The 19,019-nt window shown below is 36.4% G+C and overlaps 1 protein-coding gene across 3 annotated transcripts in view; it reads right to left on the bottom strand.

Moving 5' to 3' along the window:
- GRM5 (glutamate metabotropic receptor 5) overlaps positions 1-19,019 on the bottom strand; it is a 278,595-nt gene that overhangs the window by 20,821 nt on the left and 238,755 nt on the right. For all 3 annotated transcript variants that reach the window (XM_068668432.1, XM_068668378.1, XM_068668316.1), the window contains exon 8: positions 12,279-13,218. In XM_068668432.1, coding sequence (XP_068524533.1) covers positions 12,279-13,218 — 940 coding nt within the window. The remainder of the gene's footprint in view (positions 1-12,278; positions 13,219-19,019) is intronic.

Raw genomic sequence — 19,019 nt, forward strand, 5'->3', positions numbered from 1 at the left:
GAATGTCTCAAGTTTTGCTATTCACTCGAGCAAATTAATCATCAGAAGAAATATGTTGTCACAAACTGCCCTGAAGTAACTGTTTCATGACAATCAGTGCTCAATACTCATGTAATTATGAAAGCAGTGACCAAGCTCTAATCAACCTTCCTACTGTGGAAAGTGCACCTCTGGAAAGAGATACCAGAGGTTCTGCATAAAAAGGGTTTTCAGCATTCAGAACAGATAAAGGTCATAATTTGCCCCAGAATGTCTTGTATCAGAAAAACATCAATGTAGTTTGTCCCCCTCTTGGTTGTTAAAACAAATAACTTTAAATTATTTAATATGAGGAGTATGAGGAGACTAAAAAAAAGATAAACAACCACCCCCCACCAAACAAACAAACAAACAAACAAACAAAAAAAATACCCTGAAACATTTGTTTCCAGTTGTCATATCAAATGTTAACACTAGAATGATTTTGCATTTCACCTGCCATATGGGGGAGGCATAAAACGCTACAGTGTGAGCAGTGTTAGCGAGAATGGATTTCTTTTCTTAGGGTTAGTTCCAGGACTGTGTATTGGTTAGAAGAGAGAGAGGATTTTGTGTCTGTGCAAAAAAACAGTTCAGGAGCAAATGCAGCTAAGTTCTGTTGAAGGCTTTGAAAAGTTCTGCATTGGCCTTCATTGGCTTTTGGCTCTTTTTTTTTTTTTTTTTTTTTTTTTTTTTTTGTATTTTTTATGTTTGCTTGCTTGTTTGTTTCATCTGTGGGCATGGAGTTGCAAGTTGTTTCATTTTGTTGTTTTTAATCTTTTTTTTATTTATTTATTTTCACAGAGGTGAGTTGTCCTCAGAAGAAATCTTTAATGATGCACCCCAATATGTTTTATGAGTGTATCAGTTACAAGAAAGTAGAGAATTAATTCCCAGTAATTCAATCACTGCAGTCTTTTGTCATCAAACACTTTGGAAACCTACTCTGTTTTACAGAGCAGTGCTCTGCACTTTCTAGAAGGGGTCAGGAGAGAGAATTAAACTCAGTCCTGCGCTAAGAGAAGCAACGTCTGGATTGCCTGAGCTTTGGCAATACTCGGTGAACATATTAGAAGGAAACACAAGTATGACTGCTCAGATTTGAGGAACCGTTACATCCTTGTCACCTTCACCTTCCACCAAAACTCATCTTGTAGACCAAAATTAATGGATATTATGGGAAGTAAGGGTGGAATCAACATACTGAGTGACACCAATAGTCATCTATTGCAATGCTTTAGAAACCATGTTTAGATCTCTTGATATGTTTCCCCCTACTTTTATATTTTTTATTTTTTCAGTGAAGGTGTGAGTCCATGTATTAATGAGTGCTTTATATAGTCTTTGAATATGGACTATTTTAGATCTCTTTAGACTATGTCTTCACTTTAGAGACAGGTGTTGGCATCCTGGATATATATATATTGAATGTAGTGCTAAGCAAATCTAATTTGTTGTGTAGGAGGAGAGCTATCATCAGTTCATATTTCAAATGCAATCTCATAATGATATGCAGAAATTTATTTATTGAACACCAAATGTGTACTTGGCACTGTTTAGACCCAGAGGAAAAGAGTAGGTTTGGTCAACAGGATTTTTCTACTGCAAGGTAGGAGTAATGTCTTCATGAAATTGTACTTTGCAAGGGTGGAAAAAATGACATTTCCATGGGAACATTTAACAAGACAGAGAAAGTAGAGCCAAATCTGACTGTAGGGCAAGGGCTAATCCTGTACTGGGGACAGAAGTTCAACATTGCACTTATTAATTCCTAAGGGTCTTGTTAATTATTAAGATTACAGGTTTTGGTCTGAGATACTGAGCGTGGTATAAGTGTCTAATACTTAAGTGTCTAATACTCTTTCTGAATAATGTTTTTCCCCATAAGTTAACAGTAATAAAAACAGGTGATATTTATTATTTCAACCCCAAAACTGTTTTTCTCTATTTTGGAATGAAACTGAAGCAAGACTTTTTAAATCCCTGAAAAGGGAAATTAATAGAGGAGAGGAGAGGAAAGAAGAGAGGAGTGGGGATTCAGAAAGCTTAATAGTGCATTGATGAAATATTGTCTCTGTTTTCCATCTCTTTTACTGATTTATTTTTTTTCAGTGTACTTATGCCTGGTAGTTGGACAGACAGCTGAATGTTACAAACCTGTCCACTTTTCCAGGCCCAGTTATGTATGTAAAATTTTATGTACAACTAGTATTTTACACCTGCACTATTACTTGGCATTGTTATTAAGAAACAACAAAGGTCTTGCATTTCATAACAGCAGAGTTAGGGCTGACCTTTAGACTACATTAAAAAAATAAATAAAAAAAAATAGTGTATGAAATTTTCATCATAAATGGGTAAAGAATGGACTACGAAGAGTACCTAGAATTGTTGCTCCTTTGAACTGCAAACACACTGTTCTTGAAAAACCATTCTGCAAGACAGGTCATGCTACTTTGATACTGTACTACATTGCACTGAACAATTTTAAAGAGGTCTAAGTTTATTATGGGCATTTTTCCATCTATATCATGAATAATTGTATATTATTAAATATGACACTTTTTGATTGTTTCTTTAAAAAAAAATCAGCATGTAAATATTATTTGCTTAATAGCACAGTTTCAGTTTCAGCAAGAACAATACTTTAAAGAAAATGTATATATATATTTTTTCTTTCAAGAGTAGCAGAATCTTTTTATTTTTTCTTTTTTTCGCTTTTTTTAAAGATTAAGAAATTGCTTATGTAATTTCAACTGGTGAATAAAGGTGAGTTTTTTGATGGTGTGCTATACAGAGCTTTATAATGAATTAGGGGAAGAAGAATAGTCCAATAATAAAATATTGCCGGTATGTTTATTTCCCTTCCTCCAAAATGGATATTTCTGTGATGTTAGACAAATAATTTTATAGGATTTCTGTACATTAGCATATTATGTACACAAAAATTGTTGTTATGCTTAATGTATTCACTACATTGAATTTCTGTCCTGCCTTTTGTAAGGTTTATGTAACTACAGATGCCATAGGAAGGTCTCATTACTTTATTCATTAATTAATTCTTCACGTTGAAAAAGAAATATATACTTCGTTTGCTTTGAAACACTGTAAATGTTAGAAACTTCCCCAGATTTGTGAAGTAGATGGATGGGGCCCCACTTTGCAGAGGCAAATATCATGTTTTTAAGATGATATTTTTAAAATTTGTTGACTTATAAGAAAGGTGTTTCTCTTTTCAGATGTTTTTTATCAATTCAATCCATTATGCTATCCTGTGTATTTGATATATTGACTCATATACTGATATTTTGTTTTCTAATGTTTTGCATATTTTCTGGATTCTGAAATGTAGTGTTTTTATATATTTTAGCAATCCCCTGGCTTGAATTTCAATTACAGTTTTTAGAAAATATCTGTAATCAGAAACAGTTCTAAATCAGCTGATATTCCATCTCCTCTACCTCTCTATACCAAATTCCAGTATTCAAGTACAAATACCATATTTATAATTCATACAAGCATTTTCATACTGACATGTCTTGTTTGGACCTAGGCTAGAAGTCTTAGTCTTCTGTTTATCGAATTAAATAATTGACAGTTCATGCAAAAGTTTGATCTGGAAAGAACCAGAAGTTCCTTTCATAGAAAAACCTGTGTTCAATCCAGATGGTAGTGTGCAACAGAATTTACATCCTGCTTGCAAAATGGACATGAGACCATATGCATGGCTTGTCTCTCATATTCTTCAGCATGAGTGACAAAGTTAATATTGATATGGAATAGAGTGACATTTATTTGTCACCATAATTTCAGGAGACAGGTTGGAAGATGGAACACAAAGAAAAATGTGTAGGCACTGCTGTTAAAAAATAGAAAACTCCTCAGCTCTTCCTCTTAAGAAAACAAGTTGCTGGTCCCATCTTCACTATTCCTGCTTTTTTTTTTTTTTGTAGTATTAACGAGACTGCATTTTGCCATCTAGAGCATATTTGTGCAAGAGTAGACAGGGAATTGTTTATAATTTAATTTGAACAGTTCAGCTACGGTATTTGATTCAAAATGATGAGGACACTGTCCTAATAATATAAATAACTCCAAATATTAAGCTTGAATACTCAATGTGCTCAGTCAATGCAGCCAAACAATTTATATAAATCAATCAATATTTTAATTAAATTTAAGTTGTGTATAAATTCAAAACAACAACACTAGCACTGCACACATATTAAAATTCATTGTAATCAGGGCAGTCAAGAATACCAATTCATTGTACAGAGGGAATGTTTTAGCAACAATTCATCAAAATATTTCAGACCTAATTCCTCTCACTGAGTTTCATAAAATATTCTTCAATCATCTCACAATATTTGAAGTTTAATTAATCACAGCATCAAGCTTGTTCAAAAAGACACCGGGAGTATATGGAAAAAATGAACGACTTAAACCATTCAGTAATCTCACCATCCAAGTTTCTGTAGCATATTAGATTAAAATATGTCAGAATGATTCATTTGGGAAATGATTCATTAATAAATGCAGACTAATCAGTTAAATGAATAATAACTTCCTCTACAGAGTCAAAGATTTTTTCCTGCATGTCTCAAAATTCTCTTCTAGCAAGACTCTGAAGCGACCAATACTTTGTAGTATTGTTATGGTTAGATTTCATTTCAGAAATAAGAACAATCCCCTTTGAGCCAGACCTCCAACTCACATGAATTGTTGTTCTCTAATGACATTACATAATGTATGAAATTGATCTCCCAACTCCATACACACTCCATACCATACACACAAGAGTTAGTTCAAATAATTTAATGTCTTAAGAAATTATTTGCTTATAACCAGAATCATAACGTTCTTTTAGTGTATATTTTAGTGTATGGATCTTTTAGATTCAGTCTGGAATCTCTCCTCTGCCATCATTTGGCATTGAAAATCACTGCTCTTTTCACCAGCTTAGAAAATTACTGTCTTTTCTAATCAGTGCATGTTTTATTCAAGACAGAATGGTTCCACCAGGCTTCAGGAGGAAAACAATCCATCCTGTCTGGATTGCTGACAGGCTGCTGATACAGCTCTGTATAGGAGGTGATATGCCTGTCTTGATTTCAATATTATGAGGTTACCACCTCTTCTGTACTCGCTTACATACTTATGTGAGAAAACCAGTGCAACTACTTGCAGAAAAGGCAGAACCAATTATATATTCGTTATATATTAATGTGTGGATAAGGAGCATCGTTTTTTTTTTGTTTTGCCAGGTAATGGACCTGATGGAGCGTTAGTGCATCATAAGACCACTCTGATCACCAAGAGTTTCTCGGCCCTTAACCCATAACCCATAATGCATGCCCTGACAAAGCCTGGTGAGTAAAAAGTTTCTCAACTAAGTTTGGAGGAAAACTCTAACATTCTTTCTATCATCATTCAAAACGTGTCAAAGAAATTGTTCATGTTGCATATAAAAGACAAAATTGGTATTTGTACTTTAAGAAATGTGTTTCCATAGAATATGCTGTGGCAGAAATTTATGATCAGTATCTTTCTCAATGAGCATGCATGTACTAAATGCCAGACAGCTTCAGCTTTCAACAAAATTTCAGCCCCCCCCCTGCCCCAAAACATACACACACTTTTTTTTTTCCTACTCAGCTAAATCAGGTTTGTAGTTTTCCTATCTTTTTTACAGGTCTGAAAACTCCAAGTCAAATAACCACTCTGTTTTATCTCTCAGGAAGTTATCTTATCCCCTGTGTTACAGGGAATTTGAGTCTCTCATATTTATGTCAGAATTCCTCATTCTGGTATGTATACACATATTATTTATTATAAGAGCATTTGATTACAGCTTGACAGTTGCCAGGGCTTCAACCCATCTACTTATTCATGGATGTGGCACTCCCAATCAAAATTTGACTTCTAGGCCGTGCAAACTATATGGACTGTATCTTGGTACCCCTTGGCAAAGTGCACGTAACAGTGTCAGAGGTTTATTCCAAGAATATTTGGCTGGAATATCAATAATAAAATGGAATATCAATAATATTGATATTATTTAATTATTATTAATAATATTATAAAATATCAATAATAAAATAATAAAAATATTTTAATAATAAAATGTTATAGTCAGACCTTTCAGAACTTTCTGTAACAGATAAGATTAGTTCTCCAGTAAGTTCAAGCCTGAGTTCAGCTTTTTTTTTTTTTTTCCAGTGTTTTAAATGAATTGTTATAAGTTTCAGAATTTTTTGAATGTTTGAAATTTTTCCTGTAGAAAAGAAAGCAGTTCTTTTGTTGTTGTTAGTGGCTTTTGTTTGTTTATTTTGTTTTGTTTTGAGAATTTTTTATTCAGACTTCTGAAAAGGTCATTTCAAGATTTTGTTACTGAGATAAGACATTCTGATGTATGACGTAGTACTTCAACTACAATACTTTTAAACCATGAATGGCAGCTTCTAGGTGGATCCAAGCACAGTTTTCTTATTTTGTGGATCAAAACATCTCATTTGCATTGTCACAAAACAGATATAGACAGACATAAGAGGCAAAAAGAGAGAGAAGAGAGAGAAGAGAGATGGGGAAAAAATAATAGTCGCTCCTCGCAGAAAACAGAGTGCATAATGTAATGGTAGACACCTGTTCCCAAAATGCCTCATTATGGCATGGTCTGGGACATAATGGTGTAAATACTAATTATAACAACTGGTGGTCCAAGGCTGAATCCAGTTCAGTGGGAAAACCTACCTTTATCATCACTTTGTCCCCATAGGAGACAGGAAATGGCTGTCAACAGCTTGTGCACCTTGGAAGCTGAACGATACCTGTGCAAGGCAGGTATCATATTGGATGTTCACACTGCTGCCACTGTACCAAAATAATGCTTGAGGAAAAAAAAAAAAAAGAAAAAAAAAAGCCTCCGAATGACATGTAATTCTTTGGTGAAGTTGTGTATATCTTTGTCTACTTTGAATAAGGAAAACCAAAATTAATAGTGATTTATATGAGTGTAGAATTTATAGTGGTTCACCTGAGGGTGAACACTGGCTTACCAGAGCAAGGGGATCCCACTCCCTAATGAAAGATTTCGGTTCTATCACTTCTGCAGAGATGAAAAGAACAACACCCAGTTCTGCAATCACACTGTGGAGTGACAAAATTCTTTACAGGGCAAGATAAGGCATTAACATATACATGTAAGTGTGTAGTTCATTTGCTTTTACAAGTAACATTTCTGTTCAATTATTTAGGAAATAATACCTCATGGACTAGTAATTCCATGTGGAAAGAAACATCACTGCCACAGTGGGCTATTAATCTTTAATTTCAATGAGATCTGTAGATTAATGGGGGTAAGTGTGTATGATAAGCTGCAGAAATAGCTGTGCATCTTTTCTGTTGTCTGGAGCTGAGCTTTTCACATCTGGATGGAGGAAGTATGCATAGTACAGGAAACGTATTTTGAATACAGCTAACGCTATCTGACACTCTGGTGATTTTTTTCTTTTGAACGATCATATCTATCTGTTTGGTTAACAGATCAGAAGTAATGCTCAGTCCTTTGCTTAAATTAGTAGTCAGAGATAATAGAAGAAATTTGAGTGTCAACAACACTGTCACAGGGAGAATGGTCAACTGGCAATTAAAATCGCTCTCTACAGATACCTTAAAGGAGGCTGTAGTGAGGTGGGGGTTGGCCTGTTCTCCCACGTGCCTGGTGACAGGACGAGGGGGAATGGGCTAAAGTTGCGCCAGGGGAGTTTTAGGTTAGATGTTAGGAAGAATTTCTTTACTGAAAGGGTTGTTAGGCATTGGAACAGGCTGCCCAGGGAGGTGGTGGAGTCACCATCCCTGGAAGTCTTCAAAAGACGTTTAGATGTGGAGCTTAGGGATATGGTTTAGTGGGGACTGTTAGTGTTAGGTTAGAGGTTGGACTCGATGATCTTGAGGTCTCTTCCAACCTAGAAATTCTGTGATTCTGTGATTCTGTAAAAAAAATAATCCTGCAGCACTTTAATTAATTTCTTCTGTCTCTCAATGCCACTGCAAAAAAAATAAATAAAGGGGGAGGAACGTGAATTAAAGCTCTAATCTTCAAGCAGAGAGAATTATTTTGGGATTACAGTGTTTTTTTCTGAACCTCTTCTTTCAGAGGTTCCTGATTCACTGCCTGAATAGTTTCACTCTCTGTGTCCAGGTCATGGCTTGATCCAAAGAAGGATTCCAGGATCCTCTTGTCTTTCCCTTAACATATTACAGGCTGGAGCAGTTCAGAATTTGATGCTCAAGTGACTAAGCAGTTCCTGAAGGTGTTTTGGAGACCTCCAGCAGAAGAAGTTAAGAGCAGGAAACATTGTGTCATCCACAACTAACAGTGGGAGAATTCAAGAGGATGGTCATGGACTGCACTGGGAAGAATTTGGAGTAATTTGAAGGACACAGCAAAGAATATTGATAAGATTGGAAAGAATGTCATGTGTGGAAGAGATACAGTGTTTACGTGTGTTTTTAACACTTCACTGGTTTCTCAGAACAGGCAATTACCTACCTTAAAGGAAAGAAAGGGTGTGTGTGTGTTTAAAGGGACAGCATAAGCTTGGAAAATGAAAATTCTGTGGTTTGGGTCATTCAACAACATGTTAAAGAAACAAACACCTACAGTAGTTAAACTGATGTGTGCAATTTAGGGCAAAAATATTAGAAATGTAAAAGGAGCACTGAAACATCTGTTTTATGTCCCAGGCCAAATTAATGTAAGTGAGACTTTTTGGTGTGTAGCTCTTGCTAGAAATACAATAGTATCAGCTCTTGTAGGAGGAATACACAGTCCTTATCTTACCAGGATATGGAGTTACTTGAATTGAGGAGAGGATGAGCCAGCCTGTATTTCAGAGAAAAGAGCTGTGTAGCATATGTGATAACAATTCCTGGGACCATAAGGTAAGAAGATTTTTTTCTCAAATTATTTATGGTCTTCCTAGTCCCCATGAAATTGACTGATCACTGGAAGCAGGAAGTCCAGATGCTTCTCTGTACAGGTTGTGTGGCTTTTGCTCCAGCTATGTGGTGTTCAGGATGCTTCTTTGTGATGTCACTTCTACTAATGTCCACTGTGGTAGCCTTGGTTTGAAATGGTGGTAGAATATATTTTGCTGAGTACTGCTGATTCATAATAGCCTACATGAAATAGTTTTCATTTCACTGGGTAAAGAACAATTTACCCTGCCCCTTTACAGACTTCGTTTGTGAAGATACATTCCAACATAAAGCCACAATTTGTCTGAGTTTCTTAATTGAAGAGCACCCCATGGAAAAAGTCATTTAGGATTGTAACAGATGTATTGCTTTATTTAGGCAAAAACAGTCTTGTTATCTGTCATCTCTCAGCTGATGTAAGAACTCTGAATGGAGCCTTGGCATTATCTGTTTGACAATGATTTGATGCAATACTACACTGCTATAAATTAGTGTCAAGAAGCAAAATGCTAATGATAGGGGCCCCTCTCTGCACTGGTGATTTAAATAGCATATTTCTTTAAAATTCAACACTGACTCACTCTCTTTTAAATAAATCCCCTCCAAGCTATTTAAACAATATGTAGCTCTACTGCATATGTCCTTTGATTCTAAATACTTCAGTGTTTACCTGAAAAACTATCCAGACAACCTTTTGAACACTATGCTGAATAACACTGTGAAAGATATTAATTTGTGTACTTAAAAAAATAAAAATGTGTGAACATTAGAAAAATGGTTGGACTCTGGTTGCTCATGCTCTACAGTGAGCAGAATTGAAGCTGTAAGTGGCTTTCTGTTCTTTCTTGGAGATAATATCAGACATAGGTGAATTCCCGAACAGCATTTAATTCTTTTTCCGTATATTTCAGGACTGTGTTTCATTTTCTTTCATGTAAATAGAGAGGCATTGATTAAAGAATTTCTCATAATTGATGGAATCATTTTACTTTTGGATTCCCAAATCCTTCAGGCACATAATGGCTAAGCACAGATAAACTCATCGGTACCATCATAGTTTAACCAGCTGAGAATTCAGACACATACATTTAGAAGTGTTTCCTTTGTTGCAGTTTCTAGTGTTGATGAACACTGCTGATGGCATGAAAGCTTGTCTCCAAGTTTTAACTGAAACATTCTAGTTTTTTATATCTAGGTATATATGCCAATATATCAACCTCGTCCTCCTTCATTCTTAAACACATACATCTGACACACTCAACGCTATTCAGGACTGAAGTTATTTCCAAGATGGTGCTAATGAAAAAGAAATCACTACCAATTACAATCTATTATGTTTTACTAAGAACTCTCTACTACAGGTCTTATGTACACATTGAAGCATATAAAGAAATGGAAACAGAGTCCTCAAAAAGAAGAAAATATATGTTATCTTTAAGGGTATTTAATAGCAAGTTACATTCCTTACTCATCAGAATAAAACAAAGATTTTAGAGCAATATCTTTTAAAACTGGGTCTTAATAGATGACAAACAAATCCTTCCCAACTCTAAGTACTTCCCATCATCTAAAACTTCATCTTGCCCAGGATAAAAAACTTGTGAGATGGCAAACAAGCTCTGCAGCAAAAGTGAGGGAAAATAACAATGATCCCAAAGATCAAGAAGGCCCTCCTGTTGAGGATATATTATGAAGAATGTATCTTTCAGCTAGGTTATAGGACTTCTGGCCTGAATTTCTCAGGTCATTCATGTATACTCTGGCCTGAAGTTCTCAGGTCATTCATGTATACAAAAAAGAGGCTGTAGAGCCTTTGTAACCATCACTTAAGCTGGTACAGAATTTATCATTTTGAAACAACATCTTAATCTGCACCTGGAAATGAACTGGAAGATAACACTGTTTACAGATCATAAGCATTAAATATCTTGTAAAAAATAGATCATTTCTGTACCAATTAAAAGTCACTGAAAGAGAATCATGAGTAATGTTCTGGCAGAAACAAATCATCATTTGGCATAATCTGCCCTCTGGGTGTTAATATTAAAATCCTGTCTAGGGTCTAAACTGTGGTTCACAAAAAAATTGAAGTATAAATTGTCCTTGTTCCATGACAAGCCCCGTTGTGAACAATGGCATGTCTGGAAACACTCATATTATCAATCCTAAAATCCATGTGTATTTCTCTGAGGAAGGAAATACAGCTACCTGTCACTTCTAGGCAAGATATATATGGCTGAGGAATGACAAGACCATTTTCCTGCATTGTAATTCATATAGGCTGAATTCCTAGTTTAAGTTAACAATTAAATAACCCCAAGTCATCCCCATACCACCCATATCAAAAGTGAAAGGAATCAAAAGATGAAAATGAACCACCACAATGGTTATGCTCCAGTGTCTATGAGGCTACACAATATTTGCACTCAAGAATTCTCCTTTTTCTTTGGTGTTCACTCAATGTAGTTTATATATACTTAACATAAAAGCTGTCTTCATGACCACTGGATTCCAATAATTTCTTTGGAAGAAACAAAGAAATATCTATCAAGGGGGTATCTGGTTAATGTCAGGAAGGGTAGCAAGAGTGGGGCCTGTGAACTTCTGAATTTGATGGAGTTAGGAAAATGAGTATAGAAAAAGGTATCAAGATAGATAAAGAAGAGAAGATAGGTAAAGATAAAAAGAAAAGTCAGGAAGAGATGGTAGAAGAAAGGAAAATTAAGGGAATAGGAAAGTAAAGGCATAACAGAAGAGTCATATGAAACAAATCCTCAGATGCCTGAGAGTAGCTCATGATGCCACTTGTGTTGACTACTCCACCTTGATTGTGCAGCATTAGCAGCAACCCTATTGTTGTCCTGCTGTGACTAGAGGAAATATATGGTACTATGCAATTCATTCAAGTGGAAAAGATTGCAAGAGTGCTTAAGGACGAGACAATTAGTTTTATATATATATATATATATATATATATATATGTATATATTTAACTCCTAAGATCTTGTTTCCTTCCCTGCAACAAGTGTACAGTTGATACAGACCTTTTTTCCATCAATCTAATTGTTTGCCCATTGCTCTGTGTCCAACTTTTGTACAGTGTTTTGACTAAATCAGACCTTGGATCTTTTACAGATGTGGGAGAGAGGTCTTGTTCTTCTCCCAGTGCAGAGGCAAACAGAATTAATATATCTCCCTTTGTCTTTTCACTATTTGTATTATTAATTAACTCTCAGAAGAACATAATTAATTCCCCACACTCACACAGTAGCAAACTTTACCTAAGGGTTTCACCAGATGATCCCCTTCTTTTCCACAGGTTCACCAGGCTGCTTGACCGGCTTGCAGCCGAAGATGACTTTCCATCCCCTACGTGCATGCGGACCACAGTCGATGTGGTGAACGCGCTGCGTACATTCCTTTCAGGCTTAGCAAGGATGATATAGACCTTGGGCACAAACATACAGCCAAGGGCCACCGTGGCACTCAGACTCACTGAGAAACACATGGTGATTATCTTGTAGTTGCTTCCAAAATATATTGGCACAAAAGCCAGCCAAATGATGCAGGTGGTATACATTGTAAAGGCAATATACTTCGCTTCGTTGAAATTAGCTGGGACATTTCTTGTCTTAAATGCATAAAAGGTGCAACTCAAAATTAATAATCCATTATATCCAAGGGGAGTTACAACACCCAAGTTGGTGGTGTTACAAATCAGGTAGACCTCTCGGATGCTTGGGTAATCATGCATTATATCAGGTGGCTCCATTATAAAGAGGGCAACAATTATGCCTAATTGTATACATATCAAAATAAATGCAATAACCAGTTGGGCACAGGCACTCATGAACCTAGGTTTCTTTGTACAAATTTTCTTCTTGCTGCCAGCCAGGATTCTTGCAATGCGGTTAGTTTTAGTTACTAGAGCAGAATAACTCATAGCTGGGGAGAGACCTATGCCAATTCGTTGAAGATAACAGTAAATCTGTTGAGGCTTTGCGATGAGACAGAAAGTGCACAAGTAACCCAAGCAGATGCCAGCTAGAATGATATAGCAAAGTTCTCGGCTGGATGATTTGACCACTGGAGTATCGCGGTACATTATGAATATAGCTGTAACAAACAAGGTGGCCAGCAGACCCAGGCATGCAAAAACAACTGCTGCAATTGGTTCAGGATCACCCCATCTGAGATACTGGACTGGGATGAGGTCACAACCTACAGAAAAAAAAAAAAAAAAAAAAAAAAAAAAAAACAGAAGGTAAATTGAGGTATGCAAATTACAAATGACTTCACAATTTAGGACTTAAACAATCAGATTGCTTGCTGTTGGCTGGGTTAGACAGAAAGGGGTCAGCCTGCCTCAGGGTGGGTGGTGATAAGGGAGTTTTTCCCTATGGAGAAGGAGTGCTGGGCCTTTACCTGTCTGTTCTCAGCAGTGAGGGTACTCTGGACGTCAACCAGTCCAAATAAATTAGGGAGTCTGGGACCTCAGTATCTTGATGATCAGGAATAAATGTAGGCATCATTTCTGGGGTGGAATTTCTACATGAAAGAAGTCTAGTCCTTCCCTTTTATTTTCAGTGGAGCTTAAAGTATTTTCAAGGCTGTAACTGATATTCTTAATGGTAAAAATCTTTCAATGAAAATGATATTAATATTACAATTAGATCTTCTGTCATTTCATTATTTCTGTATTCTACATTTCTATGCAATTAATGCTATAAAAATATAAGCAACCAAAATACACTGTTACAATCAATAGATTTTGTGGCAACAGTAGAAGGCAAATAATTCTGCATTCCTGCAGAAACATCAGGAGAACTGGAGTAATTAAATCTTTGACATTACTGCAGTTACAGGATACACTTTTGCAGTCAATTCAGAGTAACAAAATTTTGCTCTTAGTTAGTGAAAGCAGATTTACTTTCCATTTGTATTTTAACTGCTTTGGTGTGAAAAGCTTTCTGTTGTAATAATAAAGTTATCACTATGTCTTAATGTAACAAAGACATTTAGATTTTCATGAAACACTCCCATGAGCATTCACTGATAATATCTATTTGACTCCTTTTGGTTTTAAAAGGTTTACTTATACAGAGTGAGGGAGACAACAAGGTATTTCATTCTGACTTCATCAAGATTAATGTAGCACAGGAATGGCATCATTAAAATTAGTTTATACCAGTGGGAGAAAGGTGAATACCAGAAAGCATACTCTGGTGTGTGAAGATATACCCCATGTGGGTTCTTCCACAAGTTTTATGAATGTGACCTCTAAATCCATTTCCAGATTCACCAAAATTTAATAAATGTTTTGGAGAAACAATTTGTTACTAGCTTCTAATGTTACTATAGATTCTTGGACAGGAAATTTGAAGAGAAAACATTTTTACCTGACAACTGGCCTTTACAAGCAGACAATGATATAGAGTCTGACTTTTGCACAGTTTCTAACACTGCAACAGAGGTGAAACATAGCCAAGCATTTCTCACTATTTTCAGAATATTTCATACCTTCCTTGTTTTATTACCCTTTTACCTTCTCTTAATAAAATACCTCAGAAAAGAGATGAAAACTTTTTTTTTTTTTTTCCCTCCATCACTTGTTGTATTTTGCAAGGGGAAAATGGGAATGTTAAACTATGCAATGATTTATTCTTTAATTAAAATTTAAGAACTAGATATTCTTTATAAAACAATGATTGGTGTGGTTTTCATATAACAGTTTTGCAGTTAATCATTTCTAAGATCACTTTGCAGAAAGAGGCAACCGGATCAAGTAAAAGACATATGGTAAAACAGCGCTGTCACTGTTCAGATCGGGCTGATGACCAACATAATACCAAGGCAAATGATGAAAAATACTAACAAAAGAGCTCATTGATATCTCCTAAATAAGTGTATACTCAACGGTCATTTAGACAAGATTCTGCTCCACAACCCAGATCTTACACTTCATCAACATCTCCAAGCACCTGCAAAGTCTTCTCTCCTTGCTGGCTCATAAACTGCAGGTGGAACAGAGCCAGCAGCCCTGTCTTGTGGTCTGCAGTGTACTAAGGTAATCTTTCACTTCTGGAAAGGCAGTTAGGAGCCAGTCCAATTTGGAGCAGGTGTAGAGCTGTTGTACTTTGTGCTCAGGAGTGTTCTGCTTCTGGGACCAGAGCCCCAGTAAAATTGGCATAAAACTATCTCTATGTTTCTCTAGCCAGAGACATAGCCAGTGGGAGTAAGGTACTCATCCATGTGAATAGCAAGAGAAGAAGATATAAAATGTCAGAGTCCTATTTGACACACTAGGGAAAGGCTTTCAAAAAAGGAGCACTAAATATGTATATATATATTTACATATATATATGAGGAAGATTTCCCTGGGTAGGAAATAATAATAATAATAATAATAATGAAAAAAAAATCTGTTATTGCAGAAGAATATCTAGCTTCTGTAAGGGTGGGCTAAATTGTGGCACAAATGAGATGAGAGCCCTTGAAGGCTTGAGCACTGTCATAAGTCTGTTAGTATCCTTTGCTCTCTCTGTAGAGCTAAACTTATCACTTCTGATCTTTCATATTGCTTTAAAATTCGTTCATCTGGGATAAGAGTTCACAGATGTGAAGCACTGTGGTATTGTCCCCATTTTCTGTGGATGTGACATTGTTTTAATGTGTTATTACAGCCTCGACACCTAAGAGATTTTACTGTGTCTTCACCATCCATAAATAAATCTTGAAAATAACTTTAGTAGTAGGCAATATAAAATATATAATTAAACTATTTCTAAAGATAAGCATCACAAACTAAGGCTTGTGAATAGGATACATTCTGCAAAGTGAAAGGAATTCAGTGAAATCCCTTAAGTCAGCATTATGAACGAAAGTTCACTGACTCTGCACATGGAGAGGAAAAACGAGCAGCAAATTCTGCTGTTTTGTATGTTTTAGCGGATTAAGGCATCCTGGACTGTGAGTTAAACACCTTAACATAATACTTGTTTTTTTTTCTTTGCTTTTCACAGATTCTTTCATGAATATTAGGAGTTCAAACGCCAAGGCTAAAACCTAAACAACATAGCAACTTCTTAGTTGAAAGAGATTCTCCACATAGGGCTTAGCACACATTATTAAAGTGTATTGATGCCATGCTATTCTGAGAGGGGACATTTTTAACATTTCATTACTAACTTGTGGTAGCTTTAGCTTTGGTAATTTGAAATATTATAATCAATAGCTATTCGTCTTGTTCTGGTGGGACCTCTCATAATTGCTAAAACAGGAAAGCATATAGAGGTGACCATGTGTTGGCTAGGACCTGCTGCACGTCCTAGGTTGGCACATTTACATGAAGGTGGGTTTGTGTGGTCAATGGGTGTGGCTGAGAGCTGAGCATGTCTCTTCTGCATCCTCAGCAGAGTAGGAGCTGGGATCTGTCACATCCTAAACTACAACAGCTGGGGCCTCTGCATCTCAGGAGGTTTATTTCAAGCAAGTCAACTATAATGATTTAACTCTGCATTATAGCAAAAGGCAAGGCCATGAATAGTTAAAGTTTCTCTGCTATCACATGAGGAATGATTCCTTAATAAGAAATGTGCAGGGTGACAAATGATGAATTGCAACAATTTGGTACATCCATATGTTAGCTCTAATGTTTTGATTTAAATTTCACCCCCCAAAAATGCTGTCTTCATGAGTCTTAAATGTTTTGCTCAGAATATGTCATGATCAGCAAACTTTCCATAATGTAAGGAACAATTACAAGTGGATCCTTCTGGCTTTCTTGACAAGTCCCCCCTCATACAGCTCACGAACCTCTAAGAGCTGTTCTTTGAGCTCAACGTTCTTGAACCAGCTCACATTGGCATGAAGTGCTGTGTGGCTCATGCTAGATACTTGGAATTTAAATAGATTAGAATCTAAAGTCCTTATCTTACGTGAAACAAGAAACTGAGGGAAGAAAAGTCCACAAATCCAATGACAAGGGAAGTGAGAAAATGACAGACAGAGATCCTTGTCATAATATTGCCACCTGAACACTTAACTCATCCTCATCTGCCTTTTCCCAACAGGCTGATGTGAGAAGGAATTACTGAAATGGCTACATTTCATTTGGAATAAAAAAGTAAAAGGAAAGGCAGGACATGGAGGATCAGGATGAAAATTAGATTTTAACTCTTCTGAAGCGTATCTATAATGCTGAAATCATCCTGACAAAAAATAGTGTCCTTCTTCTACCTTCTAATCTGAATTATATTCTTAGTAATTATGATCAAAAGCAGGATCTTAATAATGTTTCAGCAGAAAAATCAATGTCAGCACAGGCTAAATTTTGTTCTGCCTTATGCTCACAACTGTCAGACAATTGCTGAAATTACCAATGGTTATAACTTTATTACAAGCTGTGATAGAAGAAAGCCATTTCACAGCAGCAAGCATTTACATTAGGAAAATATTTCAGGCACAGATATGAATGTTATTTTTCATTCAGGTTCTGAACTTATGAGACATCCAGGCTTCAGACCCCCCCACATCACAGCCCAGATGGGCAGGTTGCAGGAAGAAGCAGCCAACCCCTGCAAGGATGTGCCATATTTCAATGTGAATATTGCCCCTGCCCTTAGCCCCATGGGCAGTGTGCACCAGGACTCCTGGAGCTCCTGGAGCTACGTGTTTTCTGCTGATCTCACTAACAGCCCACGCAATGCTTGCAGGATGAGGGAGCCATTCCTTTGCATTTCTCAGTGTAGACCAGTGCAAGCCTAGGCTTGGGAAAGAGCATGCTGTGAACAGGATACAGAACCAGTGTGTTCAGAGCCCACCGAAATGACTGTGTCACTTAGAGGTGGTGTCATTTTTTCAGTCCTTTCTGTTCAGGGATTGTTTGGATGCTCCAGTTCTTACCTGGCACTTTCAAATAAGAAGCTTAGATCATAATGCTACTGTTGTGGGCATATTGCATCTTGTCAGGTAAAGGATTCTTTAGTGACTATAGCAAAATATATATTTGTGACTGTAAATTAACACCTAATACAATAATTTAACACAATAATTTTTGTGACTATAGCCTTATCCATGAACGACAAAGAAAACTTTTCAAGAACTGTTAAATACTTCAGCTCCTATGTTCATTTGAATCTAAGTAAGAAAATCAAATAACCAGCATATTTGGAGTACACAAGGAGTGAGGAAAATGGCACTGACAAAGCTATGGACTGCTGGTTTGTTTGTCTGGTCTTCCCAAGATACCCCTTCTGAATGCAGAAGGTCATGTCCTCAAAGTAAGCTGTTTTTCTTGGAGAACCAAAAAGCTGTCCTCATCAGTCTACTGAAAAATTCATTGCATTGAGATTTGGATCAGAGATGTTAAGAAAATCACTTAATTTACATCTAAATACACCTAGCATTCATTTCTTTTCCTTCTGCTGTGAAAGTAACATCATGAGAAAGTAACATCATGAGGAAAGTAACATCATGAAGTAACATCATGAGCATATGATTCTGGACATCAAACCATGAGTTTCTCCTGCTATAATTGAATATGGCTCAGCCACCCTAGTTGACTCCTGTGTGAAGTAGTGCTGTCAGGTATGGGTGTTTTTAACACAATGCATGAGGAAGAAAGGGAGCTACAGTAGATTGAAAAATACGTCTTGACACTAAGGCAGGAGGAAGAAATGGACTTGGAGTTCATTTTGAGATGGTATACGTAGACTGGGGAGAAAAGGAAAAGAGAATTAAGTCTGTGTTCAAGGAAGAGCCTATGCCCTGGGGAACATTTTGTGCACAAGGGATGAGACAAACATTTAAGAGGAAATAAAATACTGGCAGCTAAACATTGGTTTTCTAGCCTCAGCTTCTTTTCTAGATGGACATATTTTCCAGTAACTGATTTAATCAAGAGAAACTCTTCCTCCCACTTGTCTTTCCCTTTGGACTTGCTAAGCCTTATTGTACTTAAGATCTCACAGATCTTTTTCTGTTCTGAGAACAACTTTGTTTTCCTACACATATTGCATCCC

This window comes from Anas acuta, chromosome 1, assembly GCF_963932015.1.
Source record: "Anas acuta chromosome 1, bAnaAcu1.1, whole genome shotgun sequence".
In the NCBI taxonomy this organism is placed as follows: domain Eukaryota; kingdom Metazoa; phylum Chordata; class Aves; order Anseriformes; family Anatidae; genus Anas; species Anas acuta.